At 45.5% G+C, this 21038-nt stretch overlaps 1 protein-coding gene across 1 annotated transcript in view; it reads right to left on the reverse strand.

Annotated features, from left to right (window-relative positions):
* The window catches only part of DNAH14 (dynein axonemal heavy chain 14), a 296737-nt gene that overhangs the window by 82989 nt on the left and 192710 nt on the right, over window positions 1-21038 (reverse strand). The window contains exons 54-61 of the mRNA XM_029934922.1: window positions 15073-15270; window positions 13530-13691; window positions 11019-11210; window positions 9561-9742; window positions 8964-9072; window positions 7905-8030; window positions 4377-4471; window positions 462-621 (exon numbers count right to left, since the gene is read on the reverse strand). Of these exons, the coding sequence (XP_029790782.1) occupies window positions 462-621; window positions 4377-4471; window positions 7905-8030; window positions 8964-9072; window positions 9561-9742; window positions 11019-11210; window positions 13530-13691; window positions 15073-15270 (1224 nt within the window). The remainder of the gene's footprint in view (window positions 1-461; window positions 622-4376; window positions 4472-7904; window positions 8031-8963; window positions 9073-9560; window positions 9743-11018; window positions 11211-13529; window positions 13692-15072; window positions 15271-21038) is intronic.

Consider the following 21038-nt stretch of genomic DNA (forward strand, 5'->3'; position numbering starts at 1 on the left):
ATGTGCTCCTATGCATCAGCATTTCTGTCTCTCATGGGTAAAACCCCAGCAATGCTATTGCTGGGTCATTTGCAGGTTGTTAAGAGTAGATCTTAAAAGTTAGCATGGTAAGAAAAAACACTTGTAACTATGTGTGGGACAGCGAGGACAAAGGCTGAGTGTGGTACGCCTGAAATCAGTGCAATGCTATACACCAGCTGTCTCTCAACTAAAAACAAATCTTAGACACTTAACCCACCACTTGGACCACTCCTTGTGGTGCCCTGGTGCAGTGCGATCCACCCAGAGAGACCCTCTCCCACCGGCAGCCCCCTCTCTCCATACAGATTCTCGGACGGGGCACTTTCCTTGGGCGGTGCACCGCCGCCTTCCAGGTCGAGTGCATGGGGCCAAGTTCAACACCAGGCACTAAGCGTGTGGAGCGCATCAATTATGCACTAACTAGGGACCGACTCTCTTACCTTGTCGGGGATGCTGTCCTTGTCCAGGTTAACCAGTTTTTTCAGGAACTCGGTTTCCGAAAGCAGCAGCTTTGCTGAGGCCCAGGTGGGTCTCTTCTGCAGAAGGATGCACACGGCGTTCATGACCATCAGCACGAGGGAGGGAGGCCGCGTATACACCCTACAGCGGGCGAGAAACCCCATCAGCCTCATGAGGGAGATCATCTGAGTGGGCAGGGAACACAGATGTCTAACAGGCAGTGTTATGCGATTTCACCTTTGGGGATCTTGAAACAGTCAGGCACGTTCAATGTACCGGTACCTTTGCTTTAGGAAGATGAAATGCGTGAAACCTGAATATATGCAGAAGAGCCAAGTGAGAGTGTGGTTCTCATCAGTGCGACCGTGCTCAGGGCACCGTTCCGCAGGGTTGGAACCCTCCTGTCTGTCCCAGCGTCATGTGCTAGTGACAACGTGACAGAGCCAGTGCATCCCTTCCCTTAAAGATGTCATTTGACTTCTCTTCCTCCTGCTCTCGAGTTCCCACCTTAAAATCACTGAAACAACACCGAGTGGGAGGGGGTGTCTCTCAGGTGGCTAATGATGTGATTATTGGGACACCGGAGGTCACCTCCTGCCGTGTCCTAGTCTGCTGACAGGACGCTGCACCAGTAACAGGAAGGGGACACTCCAGAGAGCCAGGGGTCAGGACAGCAGTCACAAGGAGCAAGTTTTGGTGAAAAGCCACGAGACTGTGTTTGCTATGCAACAGCCTTTGGGACTTGGGAACAAAAGGGCAGGTCCATTGGTGGTAGTGGGTCTCCCCCACACACTTCCCAAAAGAAGGCAGGCAACGAAGCCAGCTTTACCAGTGCGATATTGTCAAAAGGGGAGGTCACTGGGAAGGTGGCATTTGCCTCAAATTTCATCATTAGAGATTCATTCATTTAGATTCATCTTCTCTTTTACAGTGTCCTTTTAAAATACAGGTATTTTTCAGAACTAACTAAATCATTACCATTTTGTTTAGAACTAATTCATCAGATTGCTTTTCTGAGATTCTCAGTATGACAATGATCATTACAGAGGAACTAGCAAGAGAGAGACAAGGTCCATAGAGGAGAAATGAGAGGGGAAATCCCAAAACAAGATTTCCTCAGTTTTGCCTATGTTTGGCTTTTTAAAAAAGTTTATTTATTTTGAATGAGAGAGAGAGCGTAAGTGAGCACATGCAAGGAAGGGGCAAAGAGAGAGGGAGAAAGAATCCTAAGGAGGCTCTGTGCTGATTGACACGAAGTTCAAACTCATGATCTGCGAGACCATGACCTGAGCTGAAATCAAGAGTCGGACACTTGGGGCGCCTGGTAGGCTCAGTCAGTTGAGTGTCCGACTTCGGCTCAGGTCATGATCTCACCACCTGTGAGTTTGAGCCCTGCCTTGGGGGCTCTGTGCTGACAGCTCAGAGCCTGGAGCCTGCTTTGGATTCTGTGTCTCCCTTTCTCTCCACCCTTTCCCCTCTCATGCTGTATCTCTGACTCTCTCAAAAGTAAATAAATATTAAAAAAATTTTTTTAAAAAGACTCAGACACTCCACCCAGGTGCTCCTGGACACTCTACCCAAGTGCCCCTGCCTCTTTTTAAAGCAAACATAACAGGAATATACTCAGATTGATATAAATGTATTATCTATTAAAATTCTAATATAAACTAAAGGAAAAATAGATTGCATTGACTATAGTTCTGCCTACATGTCACCTTCCAGAAACAAATACTTGATTCCAAGGGAGACCTGCCAACACTGACGATCTGCTTTAAAGCCTCATCCCTACAGAAGTAATTTGCTCCAATCTGCATTTTCTACTACCTCCCTGTCTAGCGGCTAACGCTGTTAGTCGGCAAAGGACAGTGCTGTCACAGGGCCCTCGTCTGCACACTGATGCTGGGAGCAGCAGCGAGGAAGGAGCACGGGCTGGACTGGGGTCTGCTGGGAGCCCCTGCCGCGCATCCTAATCACAGCAGCAGTGATCGTACTTCACGGCTTCCCGCTTACCTGGCGTTGGGATGGAAGAGCTGCACTGTAGCCACCTCACAAGGGAGAATCTTAGACAAACAGCCCCACCCCCACCAAGGCACAGGGAAGGAATCTGAGGGAGGCTAGTTTGAGCTACTGGGGGAGGGGGAGGGCCTGCTGGGCCCAAGGATACCTGTCAGCACTGAAGTGACTTGAGCACCTGCCTCAAGCCAGACTCCGTTCTGAGCACTTCACACGGTTCTCAACTCATCCAACCTGCTGCCCCTGCTGCGAAAAAGGGAAACCGAGGCACAGAGAGGCCCTGCAAGTAGAAAGCCAGGGTCCCAACCTAGGAAGCCCAGAACTAGGTCTGTGTGCTTAGCCCCCTTCGCACCTGCCTTGGGAGCCAGGCTAACGGTAAATGGGGCTGGGCTACCTCGGGAATCTCTGCCAGGGAAAAGCCAAGAGAACAGGACTTCTGGGACACTGTCAGGTGGTATGCAGGGTGACACTGGGGAAGCCGGGATGCAGCAATGACCCCGGCCACACCCTGTGTGCACAGGCCACACCCATCCGGCATCAGCAGCTCCCGAGACCCAGGAAGCTCATTTCTGCTCCAGACTTTGGTGCTTCCCATCTCTCCTGCTAAGACCATTCCTCCTGCAGACATTGCCCAGTTTACGTACAAATTGCATGTAGTTCTCCACTTCTGGGCTGCTGCGCTGCCCAGACCACTGTACACTCAGTGCTCAGACTGGGCCAGCCTGCGGGGTACTGAGAATGTCTGCAGAGTGAACGTGTGAGAATGCATTCAGTGAGCAAGGCCAGACAGGACAACAAAGTCAAGAGTGTCTTCCGCTCCTCTTGTCTCTCTCTCTGCGTCCTACTGTCAGCTATGGGGACCAGCCTCCCGTCACCATGCACTCCTCTCCCCACAGAGTCACACTCATTACAGACTGCTAGTCTGTCATCTCTCTTCTGGCCCCAGAGTCAATAATGTAAACATCATGTCAGATTTGCTTACTCCTGAATCCTTAATTGAAATGCTACTTTTCCTGGGGCGCCTGGGGGGCTTAGTCGGTTAACCATCCGACTTCTGCTCAGGTCATGATCTCATGGTTTGTGGGTTCCAACCCCAAGTGGGGTTCTGTGCTGACAGCTCAGAGCCTGAAGCCTGTTTCAGATTCTGTGTCTTCCTCTCTCTCTGCCCCTCCCCTGCTCATGCTGTGTCTCTCAAAAATAAACATTAAAAAAATTTGAAAAAATGTCCTACTTTTCTATAAATAACAGAAAACTGAACACATCAGAGCGGATGACAGTCTTGTTTGCTAGGCTGCAGAGCTCCCAAATTAGACCCAAACTAGACCCAAAGACCCAAACTAGAAACACGGGGTCAGGTTTTGGACCTCGGCACCTCTCATTTCTCCTTATATGTTCCTTTGCATTTGTCTTTTTTGGCCTTCCTGCACACCAGGCGGCTAGGCTCAGGCACAGGGTGGGAGAGTCCCGGGGGTGCCCTGGGGCCACGGCCAGCACTGCCACACCAGGCCCGTGCCCCACAGGCGCCGTCTCCCCACCTGTGGGAATCCGTGCTGGGAGCTTCCCTAACAGCTGTGGCTCCCGCCTGCAGGTTCGCATACACGGTGCACAACGTCCGGGTGCACATTTATGTCTCAGACGAGGCTTCGGTTCATGACCAACAGAGCATCATGCAGTTTACCTGGCAGTTTCCTTTCTCGAGGCTACAAAAAATACCAACACCCCTGCAGAGCCCTGAGTGACGCACGCAGCAAAAAATCTAAAGTAGCCAGGATGGGCAAAGGGGACTTGATCTGAAAATGTCTGAATACAGACTCATAACTTCTACCACGTGTTTATGCTTCATTTTGAGCGTTCCCGACTCAGAACAAACTGAGGTACATTACCTTAGCTCAGCCACGTCAGCTTTATCCAAAGCACTCAGGGCCATGGTGGCCTTGTCCAGATTGGGCAGCACGGTCCTTATCTTTCTGGCGGTTTTCTGCAATAGTCAGATCCCCCAAGGATGGGTGAGCGCACAGGGCTGCGTGTAGGGCTGACACATCATGCACGGTCCCACCTGTATAGTTACTGCAAAAGCTGTCTCAGGTCATAATGACTTCCAAATGCTTTTGCTGGCCCTCCCCCCGCTTTTCTGGTCACGTGACATTGAGGTGCTGGGCCAGGGGTCCTGTTGTAAGAGAAATTTATCCGACAGAGTAGAAGAGAACCAAGGTTGGCGATATATGCATCCAGAACTCAGGTTTTCTGTGGAAAGTCCTTCCGTTTATCAGGAAGTGGGGGCTCAGGTCCTAACCGACACCTACTCAAAGCAGAAGTCCACGCCTTCGTCACGACTCCAGTAATGCAGCACACACTACTCTAACCTACCGTTCATGTTCCACTTTTCTGGATGGAAGGTTACGCAAAAAGAATTCATCAGAATTCCTAAGTGTTGGGGAATAGTGACTGCATTTCAAAAGACATTTTGGTCCCCCTAAGGTCAGGAACAAGACAGGGATGTCCACTCTCACCACTGTTATTACCAACATAGTACTGGAAGTCTTAGCCTTGGCAATCAGACAACACGAAGGAATAAAAGGCATCCAAATCAGCCAGGAGGAGGTGAAACTTTCACTCTTTGCAGACGACAGGATACTCTATGTGGAAAACACAAAAGATTCCACCAAAAAATTGCTAGAACCAATCCATGAATTCAGCAAAGTGGCAGGATATAAAATCAACGCACAGAAATTGGTAGCATTCCTATACATGAATGAAACAACAGAAAGAGAAATCAAGACATTGATCCCATTTACAGTTGCACCAAAAACCATAAAATACCTAGGAATAAATCTAACCAAAGAGGTAAAAAATCTGTACACTTGGAACTACAGAAAGCTTATGAAAAAATTGAAGAAGACACACAAAAAAAGAGAAAATATTCCATGCTCATGTACTGGAAGAATAAATATTGTTAAAATGTCGATACTATCCAAAGCAATCTATATGCTCAATGCAATGCCAATCAACATAATACCAGCATTCTTCACAGAGCTAGAACAAACAATCCTAAAATTTGTATGGAACCAGAAAAGACCCCGAATAGCCAAAGTAATCTGCAAAAAGAAAACCAAAGCAGGAGGCATCACAATCCCAGACTTGAAGCTATATTACAAAGCTGTCATCATCAAGACAGGATGGTACTAGCATAAAAACAGACACTTAGATCAGTGGAACAGAACAGAGAACCAGAAATGGACCCATAAATGTAATCTTTGATAAACCAGGAAAGAGAATCCAATGGACAAAAGTTTCTTCAGCAAGTGGCGCTGGGAAAACTGGACAGTGACATGCAGAAGAATGAACTGGACCACTTTCTTTTTTCTTTTTGAGAGACAGAGAGACAGCATGAGCAGGGCAGGGTCAGAGAGAGAGGAAGACACAGAATCTGAAGCAGGCTCCAGGCTCTGAGCTAGCTGTCAGCACAGAGCCCGATGCAGGGCTCGAACCCACAAACCATGAGATCATGACCTGAGCCGAAGCCAGATGCTCAACCGACTGAGTCACCCAGGCGTCCCTGGACCACTTTCTCACACCTTACACAAAGAGAAACTCAAAATGGATGAAAGGCCTAAATATAAGATAAGAAGCTACCAAAATCCTCAAGGAGAAAGCAGGCAACAATCTCGTTGACCTTGGCCACAGCAACTTCTTACTCAACACAGCTCTAGAGGCAAGGGAACCAAAAGCAAAAATGAATTATTGGGACCTCATCAAAATAAAAAGCTTCTGTCCAGTGAAGGAAACAATCAGCATAAGTAACAGGCAACTGACAGAATGGGAGGAGATAATTGCAAATGACATATCAGATAAAAAGTTAGTATCCAAAATCTATAAAGAACTTATCAAATTCAACACCCAAAAAACAAATAAACCAGTGAAGAAATGGGCAGAAGACATGAGCAGACACTTCTCCAAAAAGAACATCCAGATGGCCAACAGACACATGAAAAAAATGCTCAACATCACTTATCAGCAGGGAAATACAAACCAAAACCACAGTGAGGTACCACCTTACAACTGTCAGAATGGCTAACATTAACAACTCCGCCAACTCCAGATGTTGATGAGGATGTGGAGAAAGAGAATCTCTTTTGCACTGCTGGTGGGAATGCAAATTGGTGCAGCCACTCTAGAAAACAGCTAAGGAGGTTCCTCAAAAAATGCTGTCTCTCTGTCTCTCAAAAAATTAAAAATAGATGACTCTACCCTGTGACCCAGAAATTGCACTACTAGGTATTTATCCAAGGGATACAGGAGTGCTGTTTTGAAGGGGCACATGCACCCCAATGTTTATAGCAGTGCTATCAATAGCCAAAGTATGGAAAGAGACCAAATGTCCATCGACAGATGAATGGATAAAGAAGATGCAGTATACACATATAATGGAGTATTACTCAGCCATCAAAAAGAATGAAGTCTTGCCATTTGCAACTATGTGAATGGAACTAGAGAATATTATGCTAAGTGAAATTAGTCAGAGAAAGACAAATATCATATGACTTTGCTCATATGAGGACATCTGCTGTGTGCATGTGAGGAAGGGCATTTGCTTACGCCATTGAGTGTGAAGTAAGCTGGCCTTCAAAGCAAACAGGATCTTAGAGGCTCCTGAGACACAGGGTGACTGGGGGACACGAACTTGGATGCAAGGGGCAGGAAGGGGCGGCTGCTCTTCGCTTGGCCGCTCCTCTCATGAGCCTCTCCCCCACCTTTGGCCTAACGTGAACACAGCCATCTAATCTGTCTGAGATGCATGCTCACGTCCACTGTGTCCCATGATGAACACCCCCTCCACTGGGTGGGCCTCGTGTGTGTAACTTACAAATAGGTAATTGCATGCAGATTGCAGGGACAAGCCTATGTGTCCCTTTGCCCTGATGGAGCTGCTGGAGGAGAAACCGCTGCCCATGGGAGACACGAGCAGCTCCACCTTCATGTCCTCTGAGCAGGTGCACTGGCTGCACGGACCTGATTCCTGCCCAGTTCTCACCGGAGGGTGAGTGGGGCTTGGCCGGTTCAGCAATGGGTTAAGACTACTTATGTGGAACTAGTGGTAACGGGTGCCTGGGGCCCCTCTCGCAGGCCATGTGTGTCTGTGACGTGGCTCAGAGGACTTCCTGACACGGTGACCTGGACAGCCTGGCTGTCTCTGTCTCCGCCTGGGGGTGTGGCTTTCTCAGGGTTAGGGATTCCGTGTTTCTGTGCTCCCAGTTTCATTTACAATAAACATTTGTTGGGGTAAGAATTAAAAGTATCCATGCTTGAGCATGATAGATTCAAGAGCAGTCAGCCCAACCTTCACATTTTGGGATTAGGGGGTAATTTTGCAAATCTCTAAGTAATTGTCATTGATTATATCTTCATTTTACCTGAGCATCCTCTTCCACAATTCTTACGTGTTCGGCCATAATTTCCTCCTCTTGCTTAATGAGCATCTTAACTTTCTCGACTACTTGTGAATCTTTCTGCAGTCTTTTCATTAGGGCTTCCTTATCCTGATGAAACACACAGTTCTTTGGAAGATGAATTTTAAGAGACACGGCATCTCTTTTTTTGAAGAGAAATTCATTTAAAGAAAAATTCGTAAAGCTCATTTCATTATTACAAAATGTATCAAAATCAGCTTGAAATATATTCGGTTAACAGGTTGAATTAGAAAGGATGACCACAGTCAAGATCATTCTGTTACAATACATGTAAAGAGTGGTAAGTATAATTTTAATTTTAATTTATTATTATTAAAAAAAACCAAACAAGCTTCACACTCAGCATGAAGCCCAATGACGGGGCTTGAACTCATGACCCTGAAATGGAGACATGAGTTGAGATCAAGAGTCGGATGCTTAGGGGCACTTGGGTGGCTCAGTCAGTTACGTGTCCAACTTCAGCTCAGGCCATGATCTTGCGGTTTGTGGGTTCAAGCTCATATTGGGCTCCGTGCTGACAGCTCAGAGCCTGGAGCCTGCTTTGGATTCTGTGCTCCCCCTTTCTCTCTACCCCTTCACTGCTTGTGTTCTGTGTGTCTCTTTCTCAAAAATAAACGACAAAAAAAAAAGAGTTGTACACTTAATCAACTGAGCCACCCAGGCAGTGTGAGAAGCATGATTTTTAGAACACCCTGCAGAATGCAAGGAACTGCAGCACAATTCCGGTTGATTTAACTAAGAATGATGGAATTTTCCTATGTGAGCTTTTACAACTAGTTATCTGCCTGTCATCACATTTAATTATTAAAATACAATGATGTTACTATTTTGCTATGTTACTCTTTTGTTCATTCTATGATCAGAAAGTTGAGCCCAAGAGGCTCCGTGGCTGCATGCTCACGGGGCGGGACTCCGACCCATCTCTGCCATGTGTGAATGCCTCTGTTTCCCAACGCTGTTTATATTCAATTGTATTCCACAGAGGTTTCAAACTGGACGCACCTTTGAGTTTTGCTCTATCTGAGGGCCGAGGGTCAGGAGCTCCTCCTGCATTTCTCTAACTAGGGAGGTGGCTTCCAGGATCTTGGTGAGGCCCATGTGCAAACGCCTCCTGTGGGAAGAAGGGTTCACAAGGTGTGAGACGGGACGAAATGCCAGCAAGGCGAGGTCCACCACGATACGTATCGGAGGACGGCACCATGAAGAGGTGGTTTCCTTGTGGCGGCCTCTCAACGCCTTGCCTCTTGGGAGGTTTGTCTTTCCCGCCTTGGAAAGGTAGATCCTGGATCATTCTCTTATACTTGTGTCTTTTTTTTCTTTTACAAATAAAAGCACCAATTTATTTATTCATTAAAATTATTTTTAATGTTTATTTATTTTTGAGAGACAGAGCATGAGCAGGGGAGGGCAGAGAGGGAGACACAGAATCTGAAGTAGCTCCAGGCTCTGAGCTGTCAGCACAGAGCCTGACTCGGGGCTCGAACTCACCAACCGTGAGATCATGACTTGAGCTAAAATTGTACACTGAGCCCCCCAGGTGCCCCTAAAAGCACCAGTTTAAAGAAGACACGTGTTTCTGATTTGGTCTCAGAGTCTCACCTCTTTGTTTGCATTTCCCTCTGGCGCGACCTCAGTATGTGAGCAAATGTATCCATGAATCTCAAGTAGCTGTTGGGAGTGACGTAATAATGCCGTCCGGTTCTCTGAAAGTATGTTGTGCTCAAGTCTTTTATGCTTTTGTGGATTTGGACACATGCTGGGGCGAGTTTTTCCTTTAAGTCCTGAAAAATAATTTTCAAGAATTAAAAGAAAACAGTCTAAATATGCACCAGGAAGGGGGACATTGAACATGGTGAGGAACTTGAAAGAGTCTATCATTCTGAGGGGTGGAGTGGTTGTTAAAGAGCCTGGGTGAAGGGCACCAAAAATATAGAAGTTTTAGGGCTTTGGTGGACAAGGCAACACTATGGCCATTGACTAGTGACTCCTTCCACTGGGCCATCCGAGCGCTAATGGAGCCATTATCATGGCCAGTGTTCATGGCTAATGGCTGACTGACATTATCTCCCATCATCGTTTCTTAAAGTGGGTTATCGAGTGTGAGACTCAATTTCACTTCCTTGAGTGAAGTAAGGCTGTGAAAATGTACGGTCTCAAAGGATATACAGGAATTTTGGGTGGAAAAGCCAGAGGAGAAAAGAGTGCCTGGGCTGTTTTGGGGAGGATTCTGTCTGAGACATAAGCTGGTGTGCACCCCAGCCCACGGGTGTAGCCACTACCTGGTCACCTTCCACCCAGCTGGCTCCATGCGGACTCTACCCTCGGCCTCTCATCCCTTGGACGCTTGGCTAGTAAGGATGCAAGCCATTTTCTGGAGGCCTCACCTCCAGAAGGTTGGGTCACAGCAGAAAAGACGTTTCTTCACTGTGGCCCAGGAATTCTGAGAGAACATGGTTTGTTGCACACCAGAGACACTTCCGGGGAGCACACAGAAGGCTGCGGCCACCTCACTGTGCCATCCGGCACGCCACCCAGAGGCTGCTTCCTTTGAAAGACACCTGCTGTTCACCTTGGGTGCAAGGTGGCAGGAGCCCCAGGCACTGAGGAATCTGGGTGTCTTTGAAATAGGATGGAGCAGGGGGGAAAATAGATGGGGACCTGATAGAGAGTCAAGACAACTACTTGACTTATTTCACATTTTTGCCCACCTAAGATTCACCGCTATTCCGGGACATAATTCTGCAATATGCTGTTAATAACTGGAAACTTCCCTTGTGCCAGATGTTTATTTTTTTATTTATTTAAAAATTTTTTTAATGTTTTTTATTTATTTTTGAGAGACGGAGAGAGACAGCATGAGCAGGGGAGGGTCAGAGAGAGAGGAAGACACAGAATCTGAAGCAGGCTCCAGGCTCTGAGCTAGCTGTCAGGACAGAGCCTGACAAGGGGCTCAAACCCATGAATGTGAGATCATGACCTGAGCTGAAGTCGGACACTTAACTGACTGAGCCACCCAGGTGCCCCTTGTGCCAAATGTTTAAAATAGGATGTATTTACCTCCCTGCTCTCCAAATCCACCTTCTCTCTTAAGACAGAATCGGCCACAGTGAGGAGCGCTTCCTCTGGCCACCTCTCGTACCAGTCCACCGTGCATGCGGTGACCATGGAAGGGTGCTTTTGGCAATGCTGACGGAAGTCAGGTCCTGAGGGACTCACAGTCATGAAGACATGAAGATTTTTATGTATTCTCTGAAAATCAATAAAAACGCAAGTTGTTAACGTGTAACCCACTGCTTTGGGAAAAAACGTTGTGTTGGAAAGTTCCATATGACACTCATTTCTGTTCTTTACTTAATGGGCGGAGTGGAGACTGAGAAGCATGGTGCTCTGTGGGGCCCAGAGCAGCCCTTGCATAAACCTGAACTTGGGAGGGGGTGTGGTGCTGGAGTACTGCTTAGCGGGGATCTCAGGTCACATGTGGGGGGCTGTTGCCCTTGTTCTCTGGGGTGCTGGCATTCTGGGCGCTCAGAATGTCAATAGGAGAAGTGGGTGATGATGGACAGCTGAGGGGCAAAGAGAGAAACAGAGCCGGTGGGGGGTGGAAAGCCTGGGGGCAGCCCTGAACTCTCACAGCGGATGGATCGGAGCCCCCACAGTCCTGTAGGTCTTGGACAAAGCCCTAGTTTCTCTGAAATCCCCCTGTGTTGTCCCCTTCGAAGGCCTTGCTCTGTGCTGCTGTCCCTGGCTTCTTGCAAGGCAGGCTGGGCTCAGTTCCCTCACTTCCAAGTGTTGCTTTAAAGGAACCCATGTGACTGAAAGCAGCTGCCATCAATCAGCGGTCAATGCAAACAGTCCCATTGGTACAAAGCGATGGTATGCTTGCGCATCAAGGAGCCTACTATGCCCTGGGAGTGTGCTAAGGCTGAAAGGGTAAGTGCGTAAGATCCTTTCTCTGCTTTTTCGTCTCTCAAAAACTTAGAAAAGCAAATTAAACCACTTAGTGCCAAATTCATAGAACACAGAAAGGTTTGCATCAAAAACGGAATGACCTCTCTTTGCTTTGCCCATCCCCAAATTTCTACTGACGAATAGTCAGTGTTCATAGGTTAAAGTATGCCTTTGCGATTATTACTGTTAAGACACTCCCAATGATGATTGGAAGTGGCATAAAATATGCATGTAAGTAATGAAATAATCAATTTAAATTGACTGCTAACTGGGGTGCTTGGTGTTTTCTTTCTGGAGTGCACTCGTCTCCACACTCCAAGCAAGAACTTCCTTGTTCTTCCTCTCCGATCACAGTCTATATAAACCACTTTAGTAACAAGATGCTAGAGCGCCACCAGTGATGAGAAGAACTGCCATCTTTCCTTCTGCCATGGCATTTAAATGTATAACTTGGGGCGCCTGGGGGCTGGTCGGTTAAGTGTGACTGTTGATTTCAGCTCAGGTTGTGATCTCACAGTCTGCGAGTTCAGCCCCACACTGGGCTCTGTGCTGACAGCTCAGAGCCTGTGTGGGATTCTCTCTGTCTCTGTCCCTCCCCTGCTCACACTTGCTCTCTCTCAAAAACAAAACAAAACAAAACAAAACAAAACAAAAAAACAACCCAATCTAAGCATCCATTCATTCGACGTTCTCCCTTAATCGTGGAGGACGGCCCAGTTCCATTTTCAGATGACTCGTTATAGACAAACTGGCACCAGAAACAAGCCGACCTGGGGCACCTCCCCTGTGAACACCTGGTCTGGGTGATCACATCTCTTTCCACTGAGCCGCTGGTCAGTCATCATGCCTTAAAGACACAGAAAGCTTAGCTCATTGGTCTGGATTCTGTCTCCCTTCAAACCAGGCCTTTACCGACCCCACTGCTGAGTTCCTTCTGAATATCCCCTGCTCTCTCTGGATTATTCTTTCTGTACAATTTCCAGAGCCAGTCAAAGGGATGAAAGAATTCGTCTACCTTGCCTTTCCTGGGATCTAATTTCTCCTTTTTATTTTATTTAAATTTTTTTTCCGTTTGTTTATTTTGAGACACATTGAGAGAGAGAGAGAGAGAGAGAGAGAGAGAGAAAGAGAGAATGAGAGAACGAGCAGGGGAGGGGCAAAGAGAAGGAGAGAATCCCAAGCAGGCTCTGCACCATCAGTGCAGAGCATGATGTGGGGCAAGAACTCACAAACTGTGAGATCATGACCTGAGCTGAAACCAAGAGTCAGAAACCTAACTGACTGAGCCCCCCAGGCGCCCCCACATTCTCTTTGTCATTGCCTCTCACTGTTACCATTTTCTTTAGCCACTGATCACTGGGCAGGCCCAGATCCTTGGCAATCTTGGACTTCCCTGAGGGAGAAGTGTCTGTCTGTGTGTGTGGATTTGAGTGGACCCCATAGTTTTAGATTTGAACACTCGTTTATCCCATTCTGAGAGGATAAAAAAAGAAAGGAAAAGAAAACTCATTTAAAGACCTAAAAAAAATTATCAAACTTGGAAACCATGGACAGAATTATACACGCGTCTACTTTTAATTCGCCGTGATAGTTTGCTGAAGCCTGTCCCCCAGCGCGTACCTTCCAGAAGAGGGCAAGTAAAGACTGCCTCTCGTCAACGGGCCCAGACTTCTCAGTGATGGAGCGGACCTTCAGCGCGATGGAGCCCAGCTCCTCATCCTCAAACCAGTCCAGGATTTTCTGTGAGTTCAGAACGCTGTTCAAATCTTCCAGAAATGACTCCTGAGGTGAAACAGATACTGCATCAGGAGTAAACTGTTTATGTATTCGTTCTTAACGCACCAAACTGAGACAACAAAAGTATTTAAGGACAACTCAGGTTCACTTATTTTTAAATATTTATATTAAAATTTTTTTTTACATTTATTTATTTTTGAAGGACAGAGAGAGAGACAGACCACAAGTGGGGGAGGAGCAGAGAGAGGGTGACACAGAATCTTAAGCAGGCTCCAGGCTGTCAGCACAGAGCCCCATGCAGGGCTTGAACTCACAAACTGTGAGATCATGACCTGAGCCGAAGTCGGATGCTTAACTGCCTGAGCCACCCAGGTGCCCCAATTTATTATTTTTTTTAAAGCTAAACTTCTCTTAAAGCCAATGTGGTTTTTTGTCTGAGTACAAATAAGCAACGTCCCTCCATTCGTTCATTGGAACATGAGAGAGAGAGACGTGTATGGTACCAATGGGACGCAAACGCCTGGGTCACTGGGACCAGAGTCACGGGGTGGGTGGGCTCTGTGCTGACAGTGGGGAGCCTGCTTGGGATTCTCTCTCGCCCTCTCTCTTTGCCCTTCCCAGCTCACCCTTTGTCTCAAAAAAAAAAAAAATAGACTTAAAAAAATGTTTGGGAAAGAGAAGACATATAATTAAAGCAGAAAACTGGATACAATGGAGAACAGCAGATATGACATAGCACTCGGATTTACTCTCAAGATACCCATGAAAGAAAAACAAAGCTCTAGGGAGGGAGGCCTAGGATTAGAGAGGAAACCAGAGGAAACTTTGAAACACCACTCATAACTGTGTGAGTCTGGATCATAGATGATAAATAATGTTGTCTTGAAATGTTGCCACAGAGAAGTGAATAGAATCTGAGCTGGCTTCCCCAATTATGTGTAGGCTAAGGAAAGGCATAGTTTATGCCAAGCGAGAGATTAAAAAAGTAGTTGGGTGATTAGCATTTTTTTTTTTTTTTGCTTGTCTGTAAACAAAGTATACCGTTCCAGGAAAGTGCTAAACTTGACGGTGAAATTAGCACAGGACGCTGCGGACAAGAGTAGACAGTGGATTCAGATAATAGTGTTTTTTGCTTTTTTGGGTTTTTGGTATTTTTTCCAAAATCCAGACTGGAAAACCAGTTTAGCTATGCAGACAAATTACTCGGAATCTGTCGATCAAAATGAGAATTATAAAGACAGAAAATGCTTCTGTTGTAGGGCTTATGCAAAACTGCGTGCAGCACGATTTCCCACCCAGAGCCTTTAGGGGCAGAGTGATCAACAGCACAGCCAGGGCACGGCGGGGTTTTCTTTTCAAATATTAAATGGGCGGGGAGCTCCTTACACAGCCAACTTAGCAAATAAGGAAGATAAACTGGACTTACCTGCTTTAGGTTTACGTTAGCCACCATCAAAGCGGTGGGGCTCCCTTCTAATCCTGCTTGAAGAAACGCCCTTTTGAGGGCTTCCTTGAACTCCGTGTGGGTGTGAGTGCGAGGCGGAGGCACCAGGCACAGTGTGCACTCCGTCAGGTGACACGCCAGGGATGCACATGTCTCCTTCCCACATCCGTCTACTCCAATCTTTGGAAGAAGAATGATCCAACGTGAGATTCCTAAGGACGCCCTGGGATGCTTTCAATGTACAGTTTCCTATGTCTGCGTGCAAGAAATTCACACAGCCAAAGTACCTATTTTTATGAGCTTTTGGGGAAGTACATTAAACAAAACTAAAGCACTGATCGGCGTTCTCTAAGGGTTCGTACACATTCAGTATTCTCTTCTTGCTCTTTATGGTCTCTTGAAATATATGAGACACTTTCTCTGTAAAGATAGCACAATCTGGAAAAACTGCATTGACAGGTTTACAACTTCATCACTACGTTACCCCCAATATTTGATTTTTCATTTGTAAGAATTCAGGAGGTCTTTCCCCATTTATTCTCAGCTGTAAACACTTCAGTGCTCCTTGGTAATTATGACAAAGTATTACCTTTCTTACCAAAGTATTAGCTTTACTGGGGTATAATTTAGAGAGGCCACCTGCTTTTATATGTACAATTCAAGTACAATTACAGAGTTAATCATCCATTACCACAGTCTGCTTTTTTAAAGGTTTATTTATTGATTGTGTGAGAGAGAGAGACACAGCATGAGCAGGGGAGGGGCAGAGAGAGACAGAATGCCAAGCCGGCTCCAGGCTCCAAGCTGTCAGCACAGAGCCCAATGAAGGGACTCGAACCCACCCCCCGTGAGGTCATGACCTGAGATGAAACCAAGAGTCATACGCTTAAGTGACTGAGCCCCAGGTGCCCCCACCACAGTCCACTTTTAGAACATTTCTATCCCCTGCAGACGCCCCAGGCCTGTCTGCACTCAGTCTTCATCCCAACGCCAGTCCCAGGCGGCCATTCCTATGCTTCCGGTCTCTACAGATGTGCAGTTTGGGGATGTTTCCTAGAAACGGAATCATAAATAAGAAGTCCTTTGGATCGCTGAGCAGGGAGGTTTTGTGGGTCTTGCTCGGTGTAGGGCATACGAGCAGTTAGCAGAGACCACATTCTGTTTATCCATCCTCTACTGGTGTTCCCACTTCGCGGTGCTCTAATAATGTTCCCGTGGACATTTCTGTGCAAGTCGTTGCGAGAACATTTGTCTCACTTTCTCTCTTGTAGATACAGAGGAATGGACTGCTCAGTTAAAGGGTAAATCTGGGTTCACTTTGGAAGAAATGCTCAAACCGTTTTCCCACCAGCAGTGTATCTGAGCTCCAGCTTACCCACATCCCTGTCAACACTTGCTAATGACCACCTTTTTGACAGCCGTCATTCATGTGGATGCGTGGCCATACCTCAGGGTGGTTTTAAGTTGCATATCCCTAACAATTAATGACGTTGATTATTTTGTTTTTGCAGGTGTATTAACATTCAAGCATCTTCTCTATTGAACTATCTAGTTAAATCATTTGTCCATTAAGAAAGTAAGTTTTTTTAATTAAAAATTTCTTAATGTTTTTTATTTATTTCTGAGAGACAGAGAGAGACAGCACAAACAGGGGAGGGTCAGAGAGAGAGAGAGATACAGAATCTGAAGCAGGCTCCAGGCTCTGAGCTAGCAGTTGGCACAGAGCCCGACACGGGGCTTGAACCCACAAACTGAGATCATGATCTGAACCGAAGCCAGACACTTAACCGACTGAGCCACCCAGGCGCCCCGGTTTTTTTAATTTTAGAAGGGTTTTTGATTTACAGTAAAATTGCTAAGACACAAAAGAGGTTTCATGTACCCCACATCCAGTTTCCCCTACTAACATATAAGTGGTAGGCTGCAGTTATTACCATTAATGAAACAACACTGATACATAGTTATTAACTAGAATTCACACTTTATTTGGCATTCCTTCACTTTCTCCTAATGTCCTCCTTCTGTGGTAGGGTCCCATCAAGGTCACCACATCACGTTTAGTAGTTAAATCTCCTTAGGCTCCTCTGGATGTGACGGTTTCAGACTTTCATTTTTGTTTGTTTGGTTTCAATGGCTTTGGCAGTTTTGAAGAGTGCTGGTCAGACCTCCCAGGATCTTCTTGGCATTTTCCTTGTGACCACACGCGGGTTATGTACTTCGAGGTGAGAAGACTACTGGGATAGAGTGTCATTTATTAACATGATTTTTCACTGTCCATGCTGACCTTGGCCTCCTGATCACGCTGTGTATGTCAGGCTTCCCCACCATAAAGTTACTATTTTCCCCCCTCTCCACTTGGCACCCTTCGGGAGAAAGTCACTAACAGCAGCTCACAGTTAAGGAGGGGGAATTAGAATTGCATATGGGAGATGTGTCTCTTTCCCCAATTGTTTATGTTTCCAAACATGTATTTATATGTGTGGACTCCTGGATATTTATTATTTGAGTTATAATCCAATACTAATTGTTTTTGTGGTTTTGGGTATGGACATTGCGAGAGCTCTGAGTTGGCTTTTTTTATCCCTCTGGCATACCCCTGTCACAGATTTTTTTTTAAGAAACACTTCCTTTCTGGCCCTATAAGATTTCCCCTGCGCATACGGTACATGTCCTATAGTAAGCTATTCCCCTCCCCACCCCCCCGCTTTTATTGAAGAATGGTTTTGGAAACCCAGACCTGGGTGCTGGGTGTGCCTGTGTGACTGCTGCACGTTTCCAGCTTCTCTCTCTGACACAGCAAGGACACTTCTGTTTATATGCCACTCTGTGCACACACACCTTCCTATGTCTGTATGTAACCACCCACATTAAACCCAACGTAAATTCAGCCGAGGTCTTCAATTCTCATTCATCACTCCACGGATCACTGTTGCCTCTTCTGCTGGCTTCTCTGTAACCACACACTCCGACAGTGGGAACTGGCTGTCCCCACGTATACCTAACTGTTCAGCTGTGACACGTATATGGGGAGGCATCAGAACGTTAACCTTATTCCCATGGACACCACTCCATCAACTCCAGTCCAGTGCTCATTAATGGTTTCCTTTGCCTTTAGTCTTACAGATGCCACTCATTTCCAAGATTCCCTTCCTCCCCACCTTCTTTGGGGAACTTGCTGTACATTTTTGCACAGGTTGGTCATTCTGTCACATTCTGCACTCCATCCTGGGACCCCCAGACTGCCTGAATGACTTTTTGAAAGATTCATACTTTAAGGTTTGCTCTTTGCACTCTGATTTTCTATGGGCTCGGACAGAGATGTGGCACTCTGTTCCTCCTTGCTGCATCGTACAGAACAGTCTCTCTACTCCGACAGCATGTGTCTCTCCTTCTCTCCTCTCTGCAAACCCAGGGTGACCATGAAGCATCACCAACAGTTTTGCCTCTTCCAGAATGTCATAGGGCTGGAATCACATGGTGTGAGGTATTTCCAGACTGACTTCTTTCATTAGCAACAAACCTTTACTATTCGCCCATGTCTTTCTGTGGCTTGATATCTCATTTCTTTTGATCTTTGACTAATACCCCATCGTACCCCACTTTAGCTTTTATTGAAGGACATTTTGGTTGTGTTCAGTTTTAGAATGATGTCACTATGATCACACATGGGAAACTTTTTGTGAGGATGTAAGTTTTCAAGTCATTGGGAGCATGGCTGCTAGCCTACGTGGTAGGGCTATCTTTAGCTTTGTAAAAACCACTAAGCTATGTTTCAAAGTGACTGTGCCACTCTGCCTTCCCACCAGCAAAAAAACAGAGTGTCCTTGATAGCAATTCCTACTACTGTTTTTTTTTTTTTTAATTTTTGGTCACTTCAATAGGTGTGTAGTGCCATCACGTGATTTTCCCTAACGACAAATGATATTGAACATCTCTACATCTATCTGCTTTTGTGAGGTGCCTGCTTATTTTTAATTGGGTCGTTTGTCCTTAGGGTCTTCTAGAAACAGGATCATGTGGATTGTGAATAAAGACAATTTTACTTCTTATAAATAAGTATCTGGGTGCCCTTTTTCCCCCTTTTTCTTATCTAACTGCATTGGCTGAAACTCCAGTGTACACCTGAATAGAAACTTGTTTTGTTCCCAGTCTGAGGGAAAAACATTGTCTTTCACCAGTAAGCATGAGGCTAGCTGCAAGTTTTTCACAGATACCTTTTATCAGGTTGGTGAAGCTCCCTTCTGTTCCTTTTTGCTGGGAGATTTTGAAAAATCATAAATGGTGTTAGATTTTATCAAACACATTTTCTGCACAGATGCTCCTTGTGTTTTTTGCCCCATGTTGTATTAATACGATGCACTGGACCACGGCATTTTGGATGTTAATGCACACATGCATTCCCGGGAGAAGTCTCACTTGGTCACGGTGTAGGGTACGTAACATGTCGTTGTGTAATTTGCCCAGGAAATTTACAACTCTATTCCTTAGGGATATTGGTCTGTAGTTTTCTCTGGCCTCGATGTGTCGGTCTGGGTTTGATACTGGGAGGTACTATTTCCATGGGTGAGTTGGAGACTGTTTCCTCCTCTATTTTCTGGAAGACTTTGTGAAAGATTGATTTCTTTCTTAACTATTGGACAGAATTTTCCAGAGAAGCCATTTGGCCTTGGGCTTTTCTTCATGGGAAGTTTTCAAATTCCCAATTAAATTTCTTTGTTTATGTCTATTCAGACTTCTGATCTCCTTAGTTCAATCATTTGTGTTTCCCAGCAAGCGTCCATTTCCTCTGGGCCATCCGATGTCATTCACAATATTCTCTTAAAATCTTTATTTCTGTAATGTTGGTAGTTACAGCCTCTCCTTAATTCCTGTTTTCAATAATTTTAATAAAGGGCTCTTCTTTCTCTCTTTTTAAATTTTGTTTGTCAGTTTTGTTGATCTTTTCAAAGAGCAAACCTTGGTTTCATTGCTGCTCTCTCTGGTGTTTGTTTTCTCCTCTCTTTTCTCATCTTTATTAGTTTCTCCTCCTTTCTGCTTGCATTGGGTTGTTTTCTTTCCTTCTTGTAGTTTCCTAATGTGGAAAATTCTCCTTCTTTTTAAAAATATTGGCATTGATAGCTATAAATCTCCCTCCAAGCACTGCTTTATGTATCTTGTTTCATTCACCTCCAAGTACTTTCTAATATCTCTTGTGATTTCTTCTTTCACTCACTGGTTATTTAGGAATGTGTTGTTAGAATTCTACATATTTGTGAAAATGTCAAATTTTTTTCTGCTACTGATTTCTACTTTAATTCTGTTGTGGTCAGAGGACCTACTTCGAATGACTTCAATCCTTTTAAATTTATTGAGGCCTGGTGGGTAGTCTATGCTGGAGAATGTTCCTTGTGAGCTTCAGAAGGATGTGTATTTTGCTGTTGCTGGATGGAGTCTCCCATATGTCAATTAGGTCAAGTTGTTTCATGATACTGTTGAGGGTTTATATCCTCGCTGACTTTATATCTAGTAGCTCTACCAATCGTTGAGAGTGGGGATATCAAAGTCTCCAATTGTTGCTTATTTCTCTCTCTTCACTATGTCTGTCTGTCATCACACATTGGGGGTTTAGTTGTTAGGTGTGTGTGTTTGTAACTGTTATATCTTTCTGACAATTGATCCTTGTATCATCACAGCACCTTTCTTTTCCCTGAGAATACTTTTTTCCCCTGAAAGGTCTATTTTGTCTCATACTAGTGTAACCACTTCAACTCTCTTGTGGGAATTGCTGGCATGAATTATCTTCCTCCATCTTCTCATTTCCAACCACTCTGTGTCTCTGAATCTAAAGTACAACTCTTGTTGACAGTGTATGCTTGGAGTTTGTTCTTTTAAAAATCCTCTCTGTGATTGAAGAAGACACCAAGAAATGGAAAAACATTCCCTGTTCATGGATCAGAAGAATAAACATT

The sequence above is a fragment of the Suricata suricatta genome, chromosome 3, assembly GCF_006229205.1.
Source record: "Suricata suricatta isolate VVHF042 chromosome 3, meerkat_22Aug2017_6uvM2_HiC, whole genome shotgun sequence".
NCBI classification, from domain to species: domain Eukaryota; kingdom Metazoa; phylum Chordata; class Mammalia; order Carnivora; family Herpestidae; genus Suricata; species Suricata suricatta.